The sequence below is a fragment of the Numenius arquata genome, chromosome 9 (assembly GCF_964106895.1).
Source record: "Numenius arquata chromosome 9, bNumArq3.hap1.1, whole genome shotgun sequence".
Taxonomy (NCBI): Eukaryota; Metazoa; Chordata; class Aves; order Charadriiformes; family Scolopacidae; genus Numenius; species Numenius arquata.
The window spans coordinates 54,206,601-54,231,160 of NC_133584.1; the positions used below are offsets into that span (position 1 = coordinate 54,206,601).

Genomic DNA, 24,560 nt, shown 5'->3' on the forward strand with positions numbered 1-24,560 from the left:
TCGCCATGCTGGCCATGCTGCTTTTGATGCAGCCCAGGATGTGTTTGGCTTTCTGTGCTGCGAGCACACGTTGCCGGGTCATGTTGAGCTTCTCAGTTTTCCCCTTCCCAGTTTTCCTTAATGAATATAAATGCTCTTTAGTTGTATTGTCTTCAGCTTTTGTGTGGACTGTACACCTGTGTTATCTAGATTTATTGTCATTGCATGATTTTTAGCATAATATAGTTTCTCCAAGAGCATCCTGACCACAATTAAAGTAGAGGGTAGTCTCTGCTCCAGGCCACTGGCAGCCATTAATAACAACAGCTGTGGTTAACTTCAGTCTAGGTCTGATCCTTCAGAAGAAATCACGGGGTCCAGCCAACCCTAGGATTCAGCTATAGTGTAACCAAGCCACAGATTTTACAGTTAAAATACATTGAAAGTAGTGAAGACAGCTTTCTAGTCACTCAGTTTCTGACACTGCAGAATGTCTCTGTATTGTGTTAGAAAACAAGGTCATTAGTGTTCTTTGCTCAGGAATTATGTCACTCTGCTTGGTGGTCGCATTGAAATGCTTTTTTGGTAGGAGTGACCTCCACAGACTTCTGAACTCTCAGTTCCGTCCCTTATGATTATCTCTTGTGTTGCATTAAATATTAATGGCACAAAGCCGTCCTTGTCTGCAGTGAGCACAATCCAAGAAGAGCCTACAAAAATTAAGCAAAAAAAAGAAAATGAGTGTACTGCTCTGGTTACATAAAATGTACAAGCACGTTTTAAAAAGTCAGCCAGCACACGAGGAGAGCAGGCTTTCTTTTTGTGCGCTAAAGCCTTATTACGCTAATGACATTAAGGTCTGACAATCCACATTAAACACACCTTTGTGTAAATGTGAAGGGGGGGGCTAAATGAAAGGTCTTGAAAGGTTTGAAGTATTTTGTCCCTTATTTAAATTAAGTTGAAAAACAAGGTGCATCTTTGCTAGTTCTGATCAACTATATGTATTTCCATTTTCTGAAAACTCAGCCAGCCTTTCCATGCTGACTTTTGTTCTAGTGACATTTACTTCTGCTTATCCTTTTTGTTCTTTTGCTCCACCCAATTGATGAAGAGATCACAGAACCTGAAAAAGTTGGCAAAGAAAATTATTTTCCTCTATTTGTTCTAGAAGGAAGCAGGAATTTCCATCTCCTTTACTGTCGAGCCAAGATTGTTCAGTATGTTTTCATATTCATATCACAAACAGAAGGAAGTTACACCTTGAAGATGATGTACAAAAGGTATCATGATTTATAAAACGTTATTTACAAAATTGGATAGAGTAAAATTTCTTGTCCTTTGATTATTTATTGAATCTTCTTATAAAGAAGAGAATGAAAAAAATCTGAATGACATTTAAAGCAAAGACATCAAAATCATTCAGGTTCACTTTCTATGTTGCATAGAAGCAGAAAATAAAGCTACCATCCCTTTGTTTTTTACTTTTCTTTGCAAATCAGCTTGACAATGAAGCTATGTCTACCATGTATATTTTTTCTAGTGATTAATCTGTTTCCTTTTGGACTGGATATTGCAGTTCTTATAGACAATAGTGAATTTCCTATTTGTCTTTTTTTCAGTTTGACATTTTATGAAAACGAAAAAAATTCAGTGGTAAATGAAAAGCATTGTGGGAGCCCCTGTATCACATGTTTTTCTTAGAGCATGCGTTCCTGTCATTACTGAGCAGGGGCGTCAGCTGGGATCTGAGGTAAAGAAAACCATGTTAAGTTCTGTGGTTGAAATGTTTAATTTTGGGAGATATTTTGACAAGGAATGTGAAAAAAAAAAAAAAAAAGAGTAGAAAATCCAGAAGAATCATGCTTAATTTTTCTCAGTCATAACAAAGCACATTCCTGGACAAGGTAGATCTCCCCTGCTTATACTATTAACAAAGCACTTTTCCAGGCTGCTATGCTATTGCATGTTGTCACGTCACCCGTTACATCATAAGAAGATTGTCATTCCAAACCATGAATCTTTAATCTCCTAGTCTTAATACTTTCTTTCTAATTCTGAACAGACTTCAGATTCCATAAGCAATGGGCCTGAAAGTGGAAACTCTGCTGTCCAAATTGATAGTTACACTGTTGGTCAAATTGATAAAGCATATTCTTTTGTCAAACTCTTGTGACTTTTTATTTTCATCCATTGAAATGTTTTGAAATTCTCTGTGTTGTTGATAACACTTGATTTGAAGCATATCCCACAGAGTATTTCAATGGTGGAAAACCCTTGTGCAGGATGTAGTACCCTTTTGCTCTGCACAATTATTACAATGATGACCCGCCAAAAAGAGAGACTTCTGTGTTCTGATACCAGGGCACTATATGACAGGCTATATTTAGAACAGGTAATGGTGTTACAGTTCTGGGCTTAAAGTGCACATGATGAGGCCAAGTTCATTGCTCATATAACTCTGATGATCTCAATAGCCTTGCTGTGTGTGAGTATGAATTTGGCCTACAGTTGTGAACTTCTTTTTCCTGATATATTCCAGCTTAAGTGTTTATTCATAGTAAAAAATGCCAGGCTGTCATTGGAATACAAGTACGCTCTTCATTACTTCCCCTTTAATTATACAGTATTAAAGGATGGGAGTGATATTTTTAAACATCACATTTAATATTCATGCCTTGTGGCAAAGGAAAGATTTAGGAACACAAACCTGTGCTGGTCAGAGCTGAATAAAGAGCTACATAACTACTTCTGCCCCAAAATTGATAATTTGCAAGGTTTTGGTGAGTTTAGAAAGCTTCTTGTTTCAGTTTTTCTTTTTGCTGTCAACAAACAGACTCAATTTCAGAAAAGGCAAGCACCACATTGAACAGAAAGAGGGACACGTTAGGATGATTCTGAGACATCTTCATATCTCTAAAGTCTAATGCATGAAATTGAGGAGTGGTGTTCTGATAATTAAATTTTAAATATTCAACTGTTCTATAGAGCTGAAAATAGGTTTTCTTACAGGCCCATTATTTATTATTTTCATACAGAATTCTAAACCACTTTTATCATTATGGGCATTTCTTTCAAAAATCAAGGTTAAAAACGGCATCCTCCGTGCCATGCAAGGGCAAAACCCTGCTGGGAAATAGCTCAGGCCTCTGCAGCAAGTGGAGGTTTTTCATACGTGCCTCCGCTGCACTGTAGCGTCAAGAGAGATTGTTGACAAAAATGTGAAACCTGCATATTCTTATTTTCTGGAACAACTCTCAGAAACTGCTGTAAGCCAAGGGAAAAGTGAAATGACCCAATGTGTCTTGGATAAAGACAGCTCCACTGATCTGTGTTGTATTTGTAGCCCCTTTTCTTCATTCTTGTGGTCAACAACAAGGAGATAAGCAGAATATGAATGGCAGAATGGTGTATATTTTACACCTCTTTTTCCCACTGTCACAGAATCACAGAATGATACAGGGTTGGAAGGGACCTCTGGAGATCATATAGTCCAACCCCCCTGCCAAAGCAGGTACCCCCTTCTAAAGCTGTCCTTGGTGCCAGCACCAAGGACATCCCAGGCCTGGTTTCTTTTTCATCAATAAGCCTGTTATATAGCAGTCTGGTATATAACTGTCATTATTTAGAAAACTATAGCTTATATTATTACTTTGCTTTTTGATTTCACCAACAGTTGAATTCATTTCTCATAAGACAGAATATACTGATTAAGCCATTGTGTCTCAGCCTGTCGGGGTTAAGACAAGGGATAAGACAGAGAGTAATTTATGGATCTCTCAGTGTGGAAATCGTGCAAGGAGATCATAATTATAGCCAAATGTAATTGTGTGTACTGTAAGACCATAATATATTTCGACTGTGATGAGAAAAGCCACCAGAAGTATTATAGAGAAATGGCTAAAAAATAAGAGTATGTATGTTGCTGAGAAGGTAGCGTACATGAACAGACAGGGACAAGGTGATTCAGAGACCAGCCTGGGCTAGGATTTCCCCAGCCGCATCTGTCCTTACAAGTTAATCAGTGGTGGGTGGTAGAAATGTGAGGCTGGCAAATTAGAACATCGAACTTCATTGTTTATCTTACATTAAAATAATTCCAAATGCTACATGATACATATTTATATCTCATATTCTGAGAATGACTTTTTCTCCAGCCTAGTCTCTATTGTCAGGTCTGGGACATGCTTGTAAAGATGGGCAAAGGAAAATGCCAAAAGGTCTCAAGGAAGCATTTCTATTTGCAGGTAATAAAGTGCACTGATTATTTTCTCAGCCTTCCTCTGTAGAGGCATCTGACATATTACTTTGGTAATAGGTTGTTCTGCAGTTACTTAGCATTTAAGTGATTTCAAGAGACATTCTGCCATATTTCAAAGGAAAACACATATTTATCAACAAAAATAAGCTCTCTCAGTTTACTACAGTACCGGGTAATTATTCTACCACAAATGCTTCTTTTATGCTAAAAATCTCAGGTGAAACCAGATACCAGAAATAAAAAGAACATACCGTGTTTCATTTCAATAACGGGCAGATCAAACAGCTGCTGGACTAAATTCAAATGGATCTTGCCATCACAGAGGAGAACATCTTTTGTTTCTTCAGTAACTGCTCCATTTGAAAAACTTTTCTTCAAATGCATATATGTAAAAGAAAAGATCTTGTTAAAGGTTTAGAATTGTGCCTGAATTCTTTTAACCATTCCTCTGCTCTTACTCCTTTCAGTTCTTTTCTCATTTTGGTTTTTCTTTGCCTGTCTTTGCTACAGTTTGTAGATGACACCATCATGCAGTGCAACTCTAGGCGCAATCTCGTAGTCCCGTGTGAAGAACAATATGCCTCTTCGCTTTTTGCTTTGTGTACTTACACAGCTCAAAACTGCATCAGCCCTGTATATATAATGCATCAGGTCATGCATATATGCATCCATCAGGCCTTTCTGCCTGAAGAGTCAATTCAGTGGAAGGGAATATAGCATGCCTGGAATAAAGTTGTCCAAGATGCTACCAGAGCAAATGAGCACTCTGCGCAGTGTCAGTCATACATGTGGGTGGTTTTGATAGTAATTTGGTCACCTATTCCACCCCAGTAAAATAACCTCAGTTCTGGCACAGAGAGAATTGCAGAGAGACTGGACATAGCAAGGGTCTGTCTGAAAAGCTGTCCTAACAAGGTAGCTTGAGAATCCTGTGACTTTCTTTGAGAGAGAGGATATTTACAGCCCTGGAATTTGCTGTGACATTCACTAAGATAACACCCCTTAATATAAAGGTAGCATATTCATGCTTCATGAATATTTAGCTGGCATTGAGAATCAACACCTTTGTCTTCTGTCATTCTGAGTACTGCAAAGTGTAAGAGCCACAATATAGTTGAGCTCATATAGTTATGGAGTGGATATATATTTGCATTTACATTTTCTTATCTGCTATCATTTGAAAGTCATTTTAGCATTAAGAATTTTTGCAGTGACTCAATACTGTTATAAAATATATGTGAATTGGACATTTTCTTCCAAATATACTTTGCTAAATATACTTGCAATTTAATTTGTGAATTTAATTTGGTTCTTTCCTCTCCATACTTTCCACCTGTGTAGTTCCCATGTGTTAGGGTTTTTTTTTCCCTTTGGCATCCCTTATGTTTGCAAGTCCCCCCAGATTTAACATATTTGTTATTTGAATGAACAGTCTATATGTGTGCCATTTCCTAGACCTTTCTGGTTTGTACATTCAGAAGGGACCCAAGTTAACATTTTAGAATGGGTTTAAAAGATGCCATCTATCCTAACTCCTGTTCTAGTCGTTCCGTGTCTACTTCATATCCTTGAATCTTTCTTGCTAATATGAAACTTACAGTTGAATGAATTCACAACCGCATCTTCTATTTCTGTGCATAGTGATCTAACCTCTGACTATAAAAATGTCTCTTTTAATGCTTGTCTTCATTTCTAATTGTGCTGTCTTTTGACTCAGTCGCTCTCTCAGTGAACACGTACTTTTTTTTTGCTGTGTAACAACCTTTCTAGATCAATCACTTTCATTTTTCTGTATGTCGTATGTATGCTGTCGTGCAACCATATTGGATTCTGTAAATCAGAATGTCTACCAACTGTTGCAAAAGTGTTTTTTCCCCAGTCTGTTATCAATTGGCCATGCAGATAGTCTATGGCTGATCGTAATTTATTTATGTATTAAGATTGATTGAAGAAGTAAGAACTGTAAAAATATTTCTGTTAAAACATAAACTTTCAAACTTTCAAAGGTCTTCTCATCTCTTTCCTCATTCAAAGCAGCCAGAAATTTGTTGCTGTGTAATTAATAGGGAAATACCTAGGGAACGCATCAAAGGAGTACCATTTTCTTAGTCATAAACATATAGTAACTTTTTATTACAGCTATAATATATAACAGAACTTCTTTGTCATTTTTAGGTCTCTTCAAATTATATAGTACTATATTCTATTGAACCTTAATACACTTCAAACTCAATGGGCTGAATGTTCAGCAATGAGCATGTGTTTTGCGTTTACATTGCAAAGAGGCTATTTGCCTGTACAGATATTTGTGCAAAGCTTTTCATTGCTGCATATTGTGGATTAGTACCTCTAACAACTACTTCATTTTCCTGAATTCAGGTTGAAATAGCAGAGTTTATTCAAACTTGTACTTCAGTTAATGATCTATAGAAAAATAGACTGTAAATGAGACAGGCACATTGCCTTTACCCGAGTGGTTCATTTTTTCACATAGATATGCTTCAACTCAAAAATAATCAGAAAACAGTCTAGCTCTGCCTGTGTTGACATGAAATCAGTTGAATGGAAATTTGTATTTAGGATGACTTTGTTCTAGTATGTCTCCTACTTGCAAGTTATTATTGGAACAGCCATTAGAAGTCAAAGACATTTTTGCATATACAAAACTATGTGGCATCTATTTTTTAAGTTTCAAGTTGTTTGTCTTTCATCACTTGTGAGCATTCGTATTAGCTATTCTCTCTGTCTTTGTCATAAACTTCTGTTTATAATGATAAACAATCATCTTTACATTTTATTTTTGTCTGCTGGCAAATTCTTTCAGGTCAAGAATCTTTCTCTGTTTTAATCTCCTAGTTATTTAGCCTTTTTTGTTTAATGTTGAGTTTAAGTGATGATAACATGCCTTCTCCTTAAGGACTATGTTCACACGTTATATCATATAATAACTGATTTAAACGCATGCCTTCTTGAGAGGTAAGTAACTGTTAGTATTCCCTTTTTATAGATTATCAAATCTTTACACAGGAAGATTAGGAGATTCACTCAAGGTCATGCAAGTAATTTGTGACAGAGTTAGAAGTACAACTGAAATCTCACCTCAGTACTTTCCATTTTCATGCCTTAACCCAAAGACCATTTTCTTGTCGAACCTAAACTTAATCCACCTCTTCCCAAAATACGTATCTCTAGTTTTGCTGTGTTGCTGTTTATCTCCAGTAGAAGCCAGAGGACTTGCCATTGTCAGATTAAAAGCTCTTAGTGTTAGTTGTTTTATCCTAAACCAAAGTTTATTGGTAGACTAAGAACATATTAATTACAGAAGAAACAAATATATTTCCACATACATGAGGGGATATTTTCAGATTAAGTTTCTTTAGCCAACTTCCTGCAGTCTGTCAGGTCCAACCCTCCCTCAACAAGAATCCAACAGAAACAAACCATCAATTCAAGAATTGTTTTCCTTCATGGGTACCAGCCGGCCCCTTGATGAGATTTTATAACCTATAAAGGGTCTTCTGGGCTGCCGCCAGTCCATCCCAGCGTTGCCAAACTGTCTTTCAAAATTCTTGGTTTGGAATGCAGATATATATGGGAAGAAAATAATTTACTAAGGTAAAAAGGGTTCCTGGATTAGGTGTTATACTCCATATATCTGCGTGATAAGTAAACGTGCCTTTTATTACTTTTTGAACCCCACTGAGCAGTCAGCTAGTTCTGCTTCTTGAACCTTTTTCACTATTTATCTTGTATTTCCTAATGCACTGCCTACACTTGCCTGGATGCTGAGATCATCTTCATGAACTTAAATTCAACGACTGATGAAGCAGTGAGGTAAATAAGAATATGCTACCAATCAGAATTGGTTTTACTAACAAAGGGCTAGTGATTGATTGCAATTTGAATGTCTCTTTCTTGCACATGGATGTCTAGAAATGGTAAATGTTTTCCAGATGAGGAGGCCTCATGGCTGCATTGGCCAGTATTGCATTACTTACTGGCTGGACCTCACCTGTGGAGAAGCATCTGTGGACACACCCGCAGATTGCCTTTGTTCTTTTCATAAACCTAGCACATTTTTGATTCATAATCATCTTGGAGTTACTTAACACATGCAAGCTTTTGTCATCCTTGGTTTTTTCCGGCTAATGAATATCTAATTTATGGCAGAAATTCTTTCTATTAATCCTGAAATATATCACTATGCACTTCATATTAGTTCATTTCAATCATTTTTTTAAATTCTAGATGCTAGGGTCATCAAATTACAGGTACAATATCCTGATCCTCTATTGACTACTTCCTATCCTACTACTGACTTGATTGTCTGATACACCGATTTTATTAGCATATCTCATCAGATCATTAATGAAACTTTTATATTAGCCTGAAGATCAATCATGAGAAAATCCTGTAGTAAATATCTTCCATTTTCCTTTATATTACTATTACTGTTTACTATCTTCCTTCCAGCTAATTCCTTAACCACCTTATATTTCTTCTATTAATCCCTATTCTCTGCTGTTGAACAAATAATTTCCCCCATGGCATGATTTCAAGTACTGTACTGAATTACAGATATTTTAAATATTCTTCATATCCTTTGTGTTAATAATCTGTTCTTTTATAAATGAAAGGTATCGGGTTAATCAGTCACATACATGCACTATAAGATGAATAGTGCTGTAGTTGCCTGGGACTCTCATTTTCATTTTCTTAAACCCTTGATTTCAGCTCTTTGTGTTGTGCTTCAGTGGTAATTTCAGTTTTGGTACCTTAGTACCCATTAGTCAGCTTGCTTGTGCTTTTCCCCCCACATTCATTGCGTGGGATGAGAAAAAAACTGGTAAATTAGATAGACGTGGGGGATCTGGCCAAGAAGACAATGAAAAGAGAGTTAGATGGCTAAGGAAGAGCCCTGAAGAGGAATGAGAAAAATGATTTTTGATATTTAAATCGCTGTGTGTCATTAATTCTTGTGCAGTGTTGCTGCTGGTAGTATTAATTAGGTTTGACACCCTGCACTGCTCCCCTTTCCTGTCATGATTTCTACTGTTGCTGTGATTCCTTTTTTTATTTTTCATGGATCTTGAATTTATTTATTTGTTTGTTTGTTTAATTAATTAATTATTTAATTGTTTATTTTTGGTGGCGATGTTAATATCTTTGCTTGCCCGTATGTGGGACATTCCAGATGCAACCCTAATTAACCTGTTAGAGAAGCATAAGCCTGTAAAATGTTTACGTTGGAAGACATCTGAGGTGCTCAGGGGTGCTTAAATCCCAGTGCAGTTTGCGTTTATAGTGCCCATCAGCATTTCAGATGATATGATGGTAGGATTTCTCTACTCTTGGCTCCTTGTTAATAGTTCTGCAACAAGTGTTTCAGGTATATTGTCATCTAAGATCTATCCTTTGTCCTCATGCTTGTGCTTCCATGATCTTTATGTTTTGGGCGGGAGGGGGGATGTTAACGCAGATCTTCACTTTCTTTGCACGGTACAAAAACTTGGATTCATTTTTGACATTACATATTCCTTTTCCTTTGCGTCTATGTATCCAACAAACAAATCATCTGGTCTAATAAAAGGTATTGCGTCTCCTCTACAGACCCTGCTTGTCTGCTATTGATCAGTTTCAGAACATTGTTGTCAGAATTTGTTCTTAACAGATTTCTCAACCTTTGCTCAAAATGTTATCCATGCATTAATCACACCTTGTCTTGACTACTGCAGGTCTTTATTTTACGGTCATCCTAAATCTCTTCCCTCTAAACTTCAGGATGGCTGACTGGTTTCTTACTCCAGGGAGCAGCCACATCACCTTCCTCTTCCATCATTTTCATGACTTTCTCTCTATTGCTCAACCTGAGTCAAAATTGCCCTTTGGATTTTAGAAAGGTTCATGGTCTTATTACAGCTGATCATTGCAGCCTGGTCTTTGCTCATTTTACTGTGCAACCCTTAGGCCCCTCTTCTGTATCTCTACTTCACGTAATTCTATCAGAAAAACATTATTGCCACATGTTTGGATCTTCTCTATTCATCTCCCAGCCTGTGCTAAAAATTGTTTATTTTATAGCTGACCTTGGCAATAAAGGTTCCCATAGTAAATTGTATGAAGATGCTATAAAAGTACAAATTGACTTGTATACAGTTATTGGTGGGTGCTAAGAAAAGGAAATCATGGTGACTAATTACTGAAAAGATATTTATTTCCTGTTTAATTATGCAATCTATGCTCTCAGTGATATACACTTTTGACATAATACAGCTTGTGAGCAAAATGTAGGAGTTTTAAGATATTCTTCAGATTAAGATGAATCTTACTCCTCCTGGAGAGGTTTGCCTAAATGCCATTAATTTCAAATCCAGATTGGCTTTATTTCCACTGTAATTAGCTTTTGAATGAGGCTATTTTAAATATTCTGCAGCTGTTCCTTTTCTTGAGGAAAAGGATGAAAAAAGTATCTTTTTGCAAAATGAAACAGAAACAAATCTGTGACGGATCCTCATCTCTTCTTCTTTTTTTTTTTTTTTTCTTTTTAAATAAAAATATCCTCTTACTGCATCTGTCTGTCTGCCCTCCCACGCTATCCTGAATCACAAGTCTGTATGTGATGAAAGAGCAATAATATTTGCTTTTCAGGGTTGAATGATCAAGTCACCTCTGGTGGCTGAATGCTATTACACAAGTGATAGTGCGGTGACATTTCCAAAGTGTGAGTGATCATGTTTTTCTTTTATGGCTATGGGCTACACAGAATATAAATTCTGGTAGTTCCGCATGGACATCACTTCAGAGGAGTTATAGGTAGGCTAGCACTAACAGAATAAACAAAGATTTTGAAGACTATTTAGTGGGCAGACAGTATGAATTATTAAGGAATACACATTCTGTTTTATATTATGGTTTTCTAAGCGGAACTGGAAACATACATAAATATGTCAATAATGCTTCTGCACAACAGTGTTCATAATTGCCCGTTAATTATTGCTACATTTTTATCTATTATGTTTTAAACTTTCCTTTATGTTTTTAATGCATAAATAGGGTTATGCAGTACTGATCATTATCTTTTATAGTACAATAGATTTCTCAATCAAGATTGAGCCTCTGCTGTGCTGGGGATTATACAAACACTTAAGAAGACAGGCACTTGGCACAAAAAGCTGAAAGATAATGGCCATATTATTGACTGGACTGCAGTGTTCCTAAAGCTTAGAATGTTTTCCACGGCCTGATATTTATATCATAAAGCAATAAAGCTATTTCCTGACTTTTTGCACTGTGAACGCAGAGCCTGGCTGCAATCCACAGCCCCAGCTGGTCTCTGAGCTCACAGAGTGCTAATCAACTCCTGAAGGAGGAGCAAGGTTCAGATGTCTGAATCCAAACTAATCAAAAGAACTATTTTCTGAGAAAATTATTAGCTGCCTATGAAGCAAATATTTCCCTGTCTGTCTGGAGGCCTTTTTGCCATCAGTCTATTTTTCATTATTTTTTGGCATCATGCTGTGATCCTGTTAGATTTCAGAAGAGGGGCTGAACTATGCAAGGCATTAGTTGTGAGACTTCCACAGAAAAGCTACGTGTGTCAGAAAGACATTAAGTGGCACTTTTTCTGAGTCATTATAATGCAGTACTAGCGGTGCTTTCTGCTGGCTCAATGTGAAACTAACCTGCTCAGATAAATCAGAGTCTTCCTTTCTAAATGTAGTTGGTCTGGCAGTATTTTAGAAACACTAATATTTTTTCCTTTGCTTCCAAAGAAAAAAAGAGGTTAATTAATTCTTGCTTGTGCAAGCAAACATGCACAGTGACTTCAGATCTTAGATTAATGTTACGTGTCACAAACAAAACTTCTCTTTGGAAAGGTTAATCCAATTGAATCCAAGAGACAGAGCTTCTTGCTAAATAAATAAGTTGATTTATGTTAAGAAATCGGAATTAATTTGAACATGCTGGGGTAACAGAAGGGCTTGCTTCTTGGCAAATAAAATCCTAAATTATTTAAATAGACATGTTGCTTTTTTCACTAGCACTTGTAAAATGTATTCAAGTTGAATTATTGACTACTTCAGATCAAAAGCTTTGCTTTTATCCAGAGTACCTGACATACTAGAATCTGCCTAAATGCCAAGTAAACAATTGCTAAAAGTAATGAATACGATTGAATTGAGTCACCATTCCCTTAATGAATGTTTAAGGAGACGTACTTAGATGCCTGTATGGATTCCTTTAAAGTAAAATGAAGTCAAATTTGTTTGACAAGTACATACTTCAACATCATCACAAGGCAACATATTACTTTGACATAATGCTGCTTAGGTTGCAGTAGAAAAAAATGCATTCATAATTGGCACCTACATCCTGAGAGGGACCCCAATCTTAGCAGCAATATCACTAGCATCAGCATGACCAAAAATATTATCAGTTTAATGTTAGCATTACTAAGAATAATACTAAGAATAATACCCAGAAATAATTACCCAACCTACATTCCTTAGTTGAAATTCTTATTGAAGCCAGTAGGAATTTTGCCAAAACAAGGGTGGTATAGGGACATGATGATTTGACATTAATCTGGTTTTTTTTAATGACATGATAATTACATATTGACAGACCATTTTTTTTCAGAAAATTTCATGTAGTAACATCTTTTACAAATTGACTATGTCCAGCTCTGTGAAGATTAGTGGTGAGAAATTAAAGTAGAATTAAGCCAACTTCATGTCATGCCCATCTGAATTTTCCATAAATTGAGATTCAATACTTTGTTTCAGCCTTCATCAAAGACTAGCTATCCTCAAACTTTGGATTTGAGCTCAGGTTTTAATTTATTATCATAGAATCATAGAATGGTTTGGGTTGGAAGGGGCCTTAAAGATCATTGAGTTCCAACCCCCCTGCCACGGGCAGGGACACCTCCCACTAGACCAGGTTGCTCAAAGCCCCATCATCCAACCTGGCCTTGAACAGCTCCAGGGATGAGGCATCCACAACTTCTCTGGGCAACCTGTTCCAGTTTCTAGTGGGCTACTCCACCTCCCTACTTATAGGCTCATCTCTACACTAGACTAACATATATACCTTTTATACATTAACAGCTGTTTGGCTTTGTTCTCTCTTTGATTGATGCACAGAAGATCAGCTAGTAACCAAGACAGTTGTGATTAATCAAAGAAGAGCAAACAGACACAAATCTCCCTTGTGAGGTATCCTCTAAGTTATCCATATCATCCTGAGTTATTGTTTCAATGACAAATTATAATACCATTTTAAATTAAGCTTGATGCCAAACTCAGGTTACATTTCTCATGGGTTAATAAGAATTAAATTGCATCCTCTTGATTTAAAGCTAAATAAATACAAGATTGTTTAAAAATTCAGTGTCATATCACAATATTTTTAAGCTGACAAAAAAGTTACCTGATAAGTGATGTGAACGACAGGTGGTTCCTGGGAACATGGATAGGCTAAAGATATCCTCCTCCCATTTTTAGCAAAGTCCGTTATTTCAGAAAGACTCAGTTGTAACTCATTGAAGCTGCCACAAAGTCTCTCTAAATTTCTAGATATGTGACTCATTCCTCTTTCACTTGGCAAATTGTTGTTTCTGGGAGAACTTGTTGTTTCTTGGATCACGTTGAACTGCACTTTAGGGGAAGCTGGTCTGCTGGAAAGCCTGGTAGCTGTTCCAAAACCGAGAAGAGACACTGACCGATTGGTAGGTTCAGCATCCAGTGTTTCCAAGGCCACCGAGGGGTCACCTGGAAGCCTTTTTTCATCCAGGTCACTCACACTTGATGAAGAGCTCTGCTCATAACTAGGGCTCTTTACTTCTTCAATGAGTCTTCTCCTGCCACTAGGAGACTGAATAACTGTGCTTCTTGGTATTAACAGATCCCTACTTTGAGGTTGGTCTTCTGTGGCAAGGTTTTCAAAGAACTTTCTTTTTCCAGGAATATTCACAGAGGATTCAAAGTTATAAAAGATACTCTGCTTAGTCTCAGTCAATGCTGAAGAATCTTCTTCCAGCATCAGTTCTTTGATCATCAGACGCATTACATACCTGTCTGAGCTTGAAGATGGGATGAGACTAGGCTCAGGGAACTTTTGCTTCCCAATCAGAATCAATAGGAGTTTATCTGTCAAAAAGCATAGGCCCTTTGGTCTTTCATATTTTTCCAGCTGGATTTGTTGAATATGAGGCATGCAAGAGGAGGTTACTGAATACACCAAAACAATGTTACAAGTATTAGAGGCTACTGCCACAATCTGAGCTCTAAGGTCAAAAGCCATTATATCAGGAACCAAAATACCTGGGATGGTGACTTTTCTGGTGGTGGTTACCTTCCTCTCAAAAGTCACCAAGATCAAGTGAGAAGAATCTTGACCATTTGATGCTGCCGAGTCTTTGCGTTTCAGAGTAATGAGAGGACTGGGATCAGACCGACGGTGGTTTGCAAGGATGTGGGTTAAATCCACAGGAGCTGACGAAGAAGAAGCAACTGAATCAACACCTGATCTGTCTGAATCTGTGGACTTTCTTCGCAGGTCCATGGAGTATTCCTCATCACCAAGCACCAGAGCAGACTGCGAGATTAAAGAACCAGTTTCTGTACCAGATGGCACATCAAATGCAATGCCCGCATTCAAACCACAGATATTATCTAAAGGAAGCTCAGTAGCTACAGCAATTTGGAAATCCAGTGTGGCTTCTATAGCACAGATGTAACCTCCCACATCAAAGACTGGGCAAAAGGAGCAGGTATTTAGAGTTTTCTGAGCATCATCCCATATGTAGGAATGCAGGGCACTGCCTATAGCAACTACTAAACGATTACCATCCTTAGTCCAGCAAGCACAGTGGATAAGCCCACTGCTTTTGATATCTGCCTTAACTCTAGTATTGTCAGTACGAACAGCATGCAAGACTGAAGCATCTCTTTTTGTAAGCACAGCCAAGACCTCCTTCTTTGGATGCCAGACACAGCCCTGGGAAAGCAGCGGAAATGGCTCACCAACTTCACAAGTCTGAGAAATCAAGGGTTTTTTCTTCTCTGCGGTGCTGTAGCCCAGCTGCCAAACGCTGACATGCTTTTTATGCTGAACAGCGAGCAGAGCTGGGGTGTCTGAAGAGTAGCATGGACCCCAGTAAAGCCCATGAACATGTTCAAATTGACCAACAACACTTGAGTCTCCAAACTTTAGTTCTCCGTTCTGATAGTATAAAGCAGTCAGTATCACTTGCTTCCCATCTGTCCAGGCAATTCCATGCACGGGGTGGATGGCCTGATATAAAGCATTGAGGCCAGTTCTCAGGAGCTTTGCCTTTCCCAGCTCCATCTTCTTAAGTTTTCTGTCTACTGGTGGTTGTTCCAAAGGAGGGAGTCCATGGAATTCACTTGCAGATCGCAAGGAAAATTTTACCTCCTATTTTCTTCCTTTCCTTTCCAGAATCAAGCTGGTTTTTTCTGCTAATAATCCAAGAGCCTATATTGTGAACTCCTTCCCAGTAAGCCTGCGGCTGCTCTTCTAAGTATAAATCCATGTTAAAGCTGCTTTTGCTATGTCTTTTCCTGGGAGGAGTTATCATCTTCATGTGATGGCTAACAAGGTTTAACCAATTACTGTACGTTTTCGTAGAAGCCTATTTTTAACTCTTCACTGCTGGGAATATATTTAAAAATAACACTCTAATACCTTGACCTTCAGTGAATGAAGGTCTTTAATGAAGGCTAGAGAGAGATCATACACTGTTAAGCCTAAGTATTAAGCTACAGCCTGAAATAATGACATGACACTTCTTTCAGCCAGCCTTTGAAGGATAAAAGAAGATTTAAACATACCTGAGAACTGTACAAGGCAGATTGCAATCTCTGATGGATGGAATCTTTCAAAGATGAAGGATCCTAAGTGGCTGTGAAAGGGAAGTAGAAAAGGGAAATCATGTTCTGTTCTGTTAGTACTTACAAGAGAATGAAGGAAGGTGAGATTTTCGAAAAAAAGCAAAATAGTGTAAAATCAAAGACAGCTGATTAGTGTTCATTTTACTGGGGAAGATTTCCAAGCTACAAATATATATTGATTTCTTTCTCAGTCTTCCCAGCCACCTGTATCTGGGGACACTTCCCTCATCATAGAGCCAAATTGCAAAGAGGAAGCCAAAATTTTCCTGTTTCCCTAAACTCTGCGGTTTCTACAGTATGTAACATAATATCATGCAAAGATCCTTGAGTTGACAAAGACCCAGCCAATAAACTCATGTAACACAGTGGGTCCATGTGAGGATCCACCAATTTGTTTTGACTGTGCTGTTTCAGGACCAGAGCTGGTTCAGATGGACTACCTTGGGTGTCTCCATTCCTCCCTTCTCAGCACATACTTTTCTGGGGTTAGCTTGGACAGACCTTGCATATCACTGAACAGAAATTGTCAGGGTGGGATTCATTACTTAAATATAACCAACCGTTATTATTTCCAATGCCCTAGGATATCTGAGACAGCCACACTGGGCTGGCAGATACGGCATAGGACTTACAGAAGAGTAGTGTCATTCTGGAGTGGCAGCTGGCAACAGAGATGATCCCTAGATAGTCCCTAGACTGTCTAAGATGGCATTAGAAGCTTATGTACAGGTAACAGAATCCCATCCTCAACATCTTTTTGTAGTTCTTGTTTTGCCAGCATCTCCTTTCTGCTTTCATGTAACTTGTGTCTCTTGCTGTTTACATAAAATAAATAATCTGAATAAATTAGACCTGGGCAGAGGTTTACAAATTATCAGTATAATCACTATGGTTAAAGATGTAAGACTTAACTGTACATGTTCTGCATCTTTGGCTGATTTATATTTTATATATTTTTATAGTACTACCTTGGAAAAACCAGACATCTTGTTGAAAGCAGATGGACCTCTGTTATAAGAATTTTTTTAGTATCCTTTTTCCAGGTGTATTTACTGAGGATGGTGAATACCAATAAAGAACTCCAAATTGTATGTAAAATAATCATACCATATTCTCATGCACACCTACTTGGGTTTTATAGATTATTTCATGAAGATTACATTCAAAATCAAGACTTTATTATATTCATCAAGGACAAGCCAGCAGTGATGACTGGAATAGGTAAAAATTAAAAAGTTAAATACCCAGGTTTGAAGATCCCTTTTTAAGCAAGACTCCTAAATTTTTGGTCCCTGTCTGCGCTTGCAGTGAAACCATGTTTTTAATGATTTTACCTTACCCATTGCTGACACGGATGCCCAGGCCACGCTTAAGATGCCACACTGCCATACCTGTTTCGCTAGGAACTCAGACTAGTCTGCACTTCCTCAAAGTGGCAGCAGGATTATTGTGTCATATATTAGCAGTAGCTTTTTACCCGTAGTAGTTATAATGAATAGAGTACATTAAAATACAATCCCAGCAGGTCCACAAATTTGCAGAGTCTGCCTAAGACGTTTTTGTTTTGCTTTAAAATAATGCTGCTTTGCTGCTTTGCTGTCTTCTGGATGTGTTTTACTGAAACAGATAAAGCGATGTGTTTTACTGAAACAGATAAAGCTATTCTTTAGCCCAGCCATCTCATCTACATTCTGAATGGTGCTTTAAATACCGTAACAAAACTATCTTGCAGCTGGATTCCAGCAACCTAAAATGTATCTTGGATGCAGAAACTTCTGCCTCAGTATGACTGAAATGCTCGGAAGATGTTTCACTGAGGATGATCTGTGTCCTGCCAGCTATGCAGACATCTTGCGAGTGTGGACTACTCATGTGGAAGATTGGACTTTCTTTGCTGTTTTTTTTTCATTTCATCATCTCTCATAGCATGCATCGGCTCTTCAGCAGCATCTATGAGATTATCAGAGGGCGATACAAGGCTGCATCCTCTGATACAAGGCTGAGATTTGCCAGTAATAGAATCATTCTTGGTTTTGGAATTAAGGATGTCCCACAAACACTGAAGTCTTGAAAAATATTTGTCACAGAGCCACAGTGAGGTTTTCATCTAGCTCTGAAAGCGTTAGGAAATAGGACTTCATCTGACATACTTATGTTTGTTTCTTGTTAATTCTCCAAGATACTCAGATATAAAAATGACAACATCCACAAAGTTTCACCGGCATAGTACTGAGATGATGAGTTAGCAAGGCATGATACATTCACAGCTGATTTCTGCTTTGTCCAGTGTTAAGATCTCTTTTCCCCCAAACCCTAGCACCTTCAGTTCACCAAGTTTATTCACTTCCTCTATCCTATCACATAACATCTTTATGGTAGAATTTTCCTAGCAAGTCTGAAGCAAATCAATAAAGGTGCTTGGTAGATAAGGAGTTACTTCATTTAAAGCAAAGGAGGTTCAGAGATCTCTGACTACAAGGAACGTTTATAATACAACTGCAGTGAATGTGAGATGAGGCCCACTGAGAAACCAGACTCATGGAGAGACACAAAACCTTCGATGAGTTTGCTGTGGCCTTTCTTTTAATTCCCTAAGGCACACTGTTCCTTGAAATCTGCAGGGTTTCGACAGACCACAAGGCTTATTCTGTAGTAATCAAGTTTGAACTTCAGGCTCCATTGGGATAACACTTGAGGATCTCAAGGAAAACTTCCTCCCATGGTTCATTCTGTGGTTTCTCAGTGGGAGAACACATTATTCTGTGGGCAAGAGACTTCTGCGTGAAGAGAATTATCTAGTACCTCCATCAACACCATACATGAGGAAACTGATTTGAGATGACATTACCTTTCAGAGTGTGTCTTTAAAAAACTATGTAAATAATGGAAGATTTGTAAGACACACAAAAGGAAAGAAAAAACATAAGTTATGCCATGATTACAGAATTTAAACAAGTTATACTTTAGATCAAAGCAAATTCCAGATGCAGGTACAAGGTGGATAAAGAGACAATGAACTTTTGTTTGGCACAGCCTTATTTCTGAAAGCAGGATAAAAATAGAGAGGGCAGAAAACAAGTTCCCCTCATTCAGCCAGCGTATTTTTTCTGGAAACTGGTAAAACATGTAAATAATATTTCTGTGTCACCTTGGCATGCACAGATCTATATAGCACACACTCAAAATAAAGGCCAGTAACTGAAAACTGGCCCAGCAATACTACAGTTTTCCTTTGAGACCCAGGAAAGCAATGCAGAGTATTCTGTGAGTAATCTGAAACACTCCAGTGAGCCACCCCAGTCTTTACACTGCTACTGAGCTCAATTCTGATCCTATTAACATCACTGTGCCTCTGATTAACCTTGGTATAACTCAGATCAGAATGTCAAGGTGTTTCAGCTGGTGGCACCTTGGCTGGCTCTGGCCTGCAGAGTGATTCCAGCCCATCCCGACTCTGTTGCGTTGGAGGAGATGGTTAGAAGTAGCGTACAGAGTCCAAAACTGACCACCACCCCTCGAGCTGCACATAGCTGTTAATAGCCATGAGTTCCCATGGTTGCTAATGTACGTTGGAAAATTAATCCATCCCTTGTTGTTGCAGAGGTTGAGCTACCCTTTTTTATAATACTGATTTTAGATTCCTGTTTTCTCACATTGCTATACTTATTATTCACCTATCTTGGGAAATGGTGAATACATTTTGAGTTCAATATGGATCAGAGCTAATGAGTTCCAGGCTCTTTAAATATATTTACCTGGCTTTTTCTTGTCCAGTGGGAGATTGGTATCTAAATAGCTCTGTGGATCTGAGTTCAGTGCCTTGCTGGAAAAGCTGAGATTCAGACTTCATTTTCTCCTTTACTCATGGTAAAATAACTCTTTCCAGGCTAAATATTTCTTCAAGTTAATTAATTTGATGTTAATACTCCTGGTGACTTCAGAGGAAGACAGATCCAGCTCAATATGTAATAAAACCATAAAAGCAGTAATTTTTCTATTACTAATTTATCTCAACTTTGTGAAATGTCTAATGCTTTGTGGTATTTTTACTTCAAAAATATTTCTATTTAAAGCTACTCACCATGATTTCACCAATTTAAGTCGATGTGTCATTTAGTTCAACACTTTCAAGAAGCTTGAGCAATGTATTTCTTTTTCCACGCTGACATTTCTTTGCCTTGAGATCTGATTTTAAAAAATAGTTATCTGTCACAAGCTAACTGGAACAGAATGTAAAAATGATGCACAGTTAATGAAGATACAAAATATGTAATCTGTCAGAGCAGATCTACTGATCACAATATGTAAATCAGCATTCATTTGACATGGATATGTCTGTGTGCTGTTACTGCTCTCGGAATGGGATTTATTTAACCCACTAGCTGGCATGGCTTTGTGTGTGTGTCACCTCAAGTGGGAAAGATCTAATGGAAGATTGTATTTTTTACATATATATATTTGAGAAAACTGTTAAGAAGTTTAGTTAATTAAAAAACACTTATGCAAATTATTATGTAAAGGCAAGGCCCTGATCTTTTTTATGCAGGCTGTATTCAAACTAAGGAGACATCAGGCAGTAAAGTCCCAGCTTCTTTCTAAGACTATTTCTTTTATACTTGCAGTGCCATGGTCTTACCCTTCTGGAGTGACTGCCTGGGCCAAATGGAACACGCTAGCTTGATCATCAGCTAAATAGAGGCATCTAGTATGGGGACACATGTGATGGAGGAGGCACTGTTAGAATACAGACAAAAGGTTTGCAGGTTCTTGTAGAACTTCACAAATTCTGTGACCTCACTTCCACACTCAGCGATATGCTGCTAGACAGCAGTTTTCCAAATGTATTAACTGCAGCCGGTTCTCTCATCTGTGACCTCCAGTTCTCTGAAACACCCCGGGATCTCAGGGATGCCACCAGTGATGCTCCATCATATCGTTCCAACCTGAGCTATCCATCAGGCTTGCAGGAATGTTGTCAACAGTCCTCTTGATGGAACCTTTGTGGTTCTTGGAACTCCCTCTGTTCTGTAATAGAAAGGCAAATATCATGCAATTCTAACATACCAGCCCAACAAGTTTGGGGGAGTAGAGTTGACGGAGCAATTGTTAATCTCCCAAGCCTTCCATTTTGTGGTTTAGAGTGAGACTCCTGTGGTTCATTGGGGTGGGGAGAAGAGAAGCAATCCTTATCAGAAGGCCACTTCATTTTTGCTCGCAGCAAGACTATTGGGCTCAATGTTTTTCTGACTTTCACAATGCTAAAGCAAAACAGGTGAGGAATTAGAAAGGAAAGAACATAAAGGGTGGTTATGCAAGCATGGTCACAGAGAAGGAGACTTGTTTCATGTTTAATTGTAGGAGTGGGATTCATCTCACAAATGAACATTTCTACGTTGAGGTATATACATATGGCTGCCTATGGGAAAGTAGAACCCAATCTCCCACTGGGCAACTGGGTTGAGCCTCACCTCACTATGTTATACCTTTAGACTTACACACTATAGTTATCTGATTCTGACCCTGCTTACTGATTTGCTTAAAAGTCAGTGGTGAGAAACAGACACTGTTAGGATATGATTCATTCCATCATAAAGTATCTAAAATAGACAGATGAATCTTGCTTTATGAGCCCAGCTGAAGTACTCAGACAGGACATGGGTATGGACAGATGAATGCCAAGGAGCAGTTGTGCAGTCATTACATGCCTGTCTGTTAAAACCAACACATTTACCGATGATCAACCCACTGACAGCCCCTTCTAGAGCTTCACAATTCCTACATTCCACATCCCTCCCACCCCTGAATGCCTGCTCTGTCTCAGACCACTGTTTTCTGACTTAATACTCCCATCTGTATATGCCAGCCCCTTGTGCTCGCTTTATAAAGCAATCAAATTTTCGATGGAGTTCTTAAAAAGGAACATTTCCTGAGCTTGAGCTGTGTTTGTGTGGAGTAGAATCTTAAGGAAAGTGATAGAAACTCCAGTACTTGCGTTATTAAAATTAGACTAGGCAGAAGAGTATGAAATGTTCTTTAGGAAACATTCCTGTCTTGGCAAAGAGAGGGAATGAATGATCTAATAGGTCTTTCCATCTGTAAGTCAACATTCAACTTCCAAATTATGCTGGTCTTTTTTTTTTCATAAACATTAAATGTATTTGTTTTTGAAGATGTCTCATATTAGTAAATTCCTTTTTACACAATGAGCTAAATTTATACTTTTGAAGTGATATTTTTATCATTTGCACCAAACACATCAGCTAACTTAGGAACTTCTTGCATGGCTAAATGATAAATAGATCATTCTCATTTGAAAGTGACTTGAAGAAGAGCAAAGGACAATAATATTTTTAGCAGATACATATTTATCCCAGCTTGATAATTTGTAAGGGTCACTTAAACTCTGTCTACACTCCGAAAATAATTTATTATTGTAATGTAAGTCAGGACAGTATGAGGCTGACATTACCCTGTATTGAAACTGGTTGGCTGACAGTGTAGACAGAGTCAAAGTCTTAGCAACATCTATTTTGGAAAGTGCACTAGAAGGCAAATTTCATGAAGTATATCAAAATCGGTCACTTCTGAATCACACGGATTGCAGTACCTATTCGAGCATTTAAGCCGTAGTTGAGCATATACTGACTGAGAAGGATTGTGGGGTCCTTAATGCATGAGGTGTGTATGATGAAAACACCTCTGATGGCCAGGTTATATCCATAGTTTTGCTGTTGCTGTCACTGGTAGAGCTGTTCTTCTTTAGGGATGATTATGGGGCAATTTCAGAAATATATGAGGAGAGTTGCTGCCCATCTGTATTTGGAAACCCTTGTAACAAACTACCTTTGACTTGGTCTTCCCTAGAAATGTCCTTTCTTGTTAGACTTAGCAGAATCTCCCTTCCTCTCTCCCCATGATATAGACAAAGATATTGGTGAATGTGTTCTAACACAAACCTGGTAATTAAAATGAAACGGGTAACACTGTGCTGCTACCCACCTGCTTTTTTCAACAGTTCACCCATAACTTTCTGTGTAGGCTGAAACAGAGCGAGAGTGGATGATGACTTTAAACCATAACCCTTAGGCTAGTTTAAGTGTTAGGCAGAATTGTACTGAAGGTCCTGTGATGTCTACATTTTTACTGAAAAGCTGCAATGTTTCTGTTTTCACCTTCTATTTTGTCTCAGGTAAGGCCTTAGTTTAGAAGGGAAAAAATGAAAATACTGTTCTACTTTGCTAGTAGGAAGGATTAGAAATTTTTCTTCTTGAGGGCCGGTTTAAGCCTAAATACCTGTTCTCCAGGATTCAGCCACCTTAACTACGTAGCTGCAAAACCCAGAAGGGCTGACTCAAACACCGAATGCTGGGTCAACCCTTATGAGGAACTGAATACCAGAAAATTAGTGTTTGTCCTAGAGATGAATGTAAAAAGCCTGAGATTTTTAGTGGCTGTTGTTGATTTGTTGGCACTTAACTAGAGCTAAAGCTGTCCCCGGGGTATCATGAAAAAAAAACCCAACTTTTTACAACCTTTCTGTGCTGTCCTGCTCATAGCTGTCTGGGTACGTGTACAACCTGCCTCTCTGCCTGCTCATCTTTTAGTTAAATAATGTTAGAATTGCACATGCAGAATGAAGGAAAACAAATACAGCCTTAATTTGCTGAATCCATTATCCAGCTCCCTTGATTCATTTATCTGGAGGATTGAGAGTGCCAGTTAATTTCTCTTCCACAGTTACATTTTCCAAAATCATCCAAAGGCTAATCAGAAGCTTGTAGCTAATATTTGTGGTTTGTTTGGTTTCCTCCTGTTGTTTGAACTGCTTCCAATGTGTCTTGCCAGTGACATTTCTTCACCAAGCAGAATAAATACCAAAACTGTAGAGAAAAGAGTTCTACTGGAGAAAGCAGCAAATGTGTTGCACTGTAAATACAAAGTTTCTCAAAGTCACTGACTTCCTTCTATAACTTCCATGGCAAGGAAATGACAGAGCTGAAATAATTGGTTTACTGTTTATAGATGTGATTCCAGTTCTGGTTTGTTCAGTTTGAAAGATAGGCTTAACTTAAATTTTTTAATCCATTTTTTGCTATGAAAGATTGGATGGAAGAGAAAACTTAATCCTCTTGGTCTGTCTGCTTATGATATTGTTATTATTGGAAATTTTATTTGTGAGACCACACTGCATGACCCTGAGTTTAGGCTCTGGGCCCGAAGGTGTTACACTTGTTTATAATAAAAGGGGACCTCTGCCCCTGAATTGCTTGCAATCTAAATAGACAAGGCAGAATGATCATTCTCATAATACAAGTGAAACACTGAGGCACGGAGCAATTCAGAGCGTGTCTTCAGTTCAGCAAGCTGGCTTCAAAATGGTAGGCAGTGAAGCAGTATCAGTGCAG

The 24,560-nt window shown here is 38.1% G+C and overlaps 1 protein-coding gene across 1 annotated transcript; it reads right to left on the minus strand.

The window, feature by feature from the left end:
* Positions 1–522: 522 nt before the first annotated feature.
* Positions 523–15,592, minus strand: LOC141468594 (WD repeat and coiled-coil-containing protein-like). The gene is made up of 3 exons (XM_074153720.1): positions 13,673–15,592; positions 4,492–4,612; positions 523–689 (listed from the first exon to the last, which is right to left on the minus strand). The coding sequence occupies exons 1-3, from the start codon at positions 15,590–15,592 to the stop codon at positions 523–525; spliced, it is 2,208 nt and encodes a 735-aa protein (XP_074009821.1).
* Between the last annotated feature and the right edge of the window lie 8,968 nt (positions 15,593–24,560).

Coding starts and splice junctions, on each gene's coding strand:
- LOC141468594 (XM_074153720.1), bottom strand. CDS start 15,592: ATGGAGCTGGGAAAGGCAAAGCTCCTGAGAACTGGCCTCAATGCTTTA. Junction 4,613..13,672: donor TCGTTCACATCACTTATCAG/GTAACTTTTTTG, acceptor ATGCATTTGAAG/AAAAGTTTTTCAAATGGAGC. Junction 690..4,491: donor CGTTATTGAAATGAAACACG/GTATGTTCTTTT, acceptor TAATTTTTGTAG/GCTCTTCTTGGATTGTGCTC.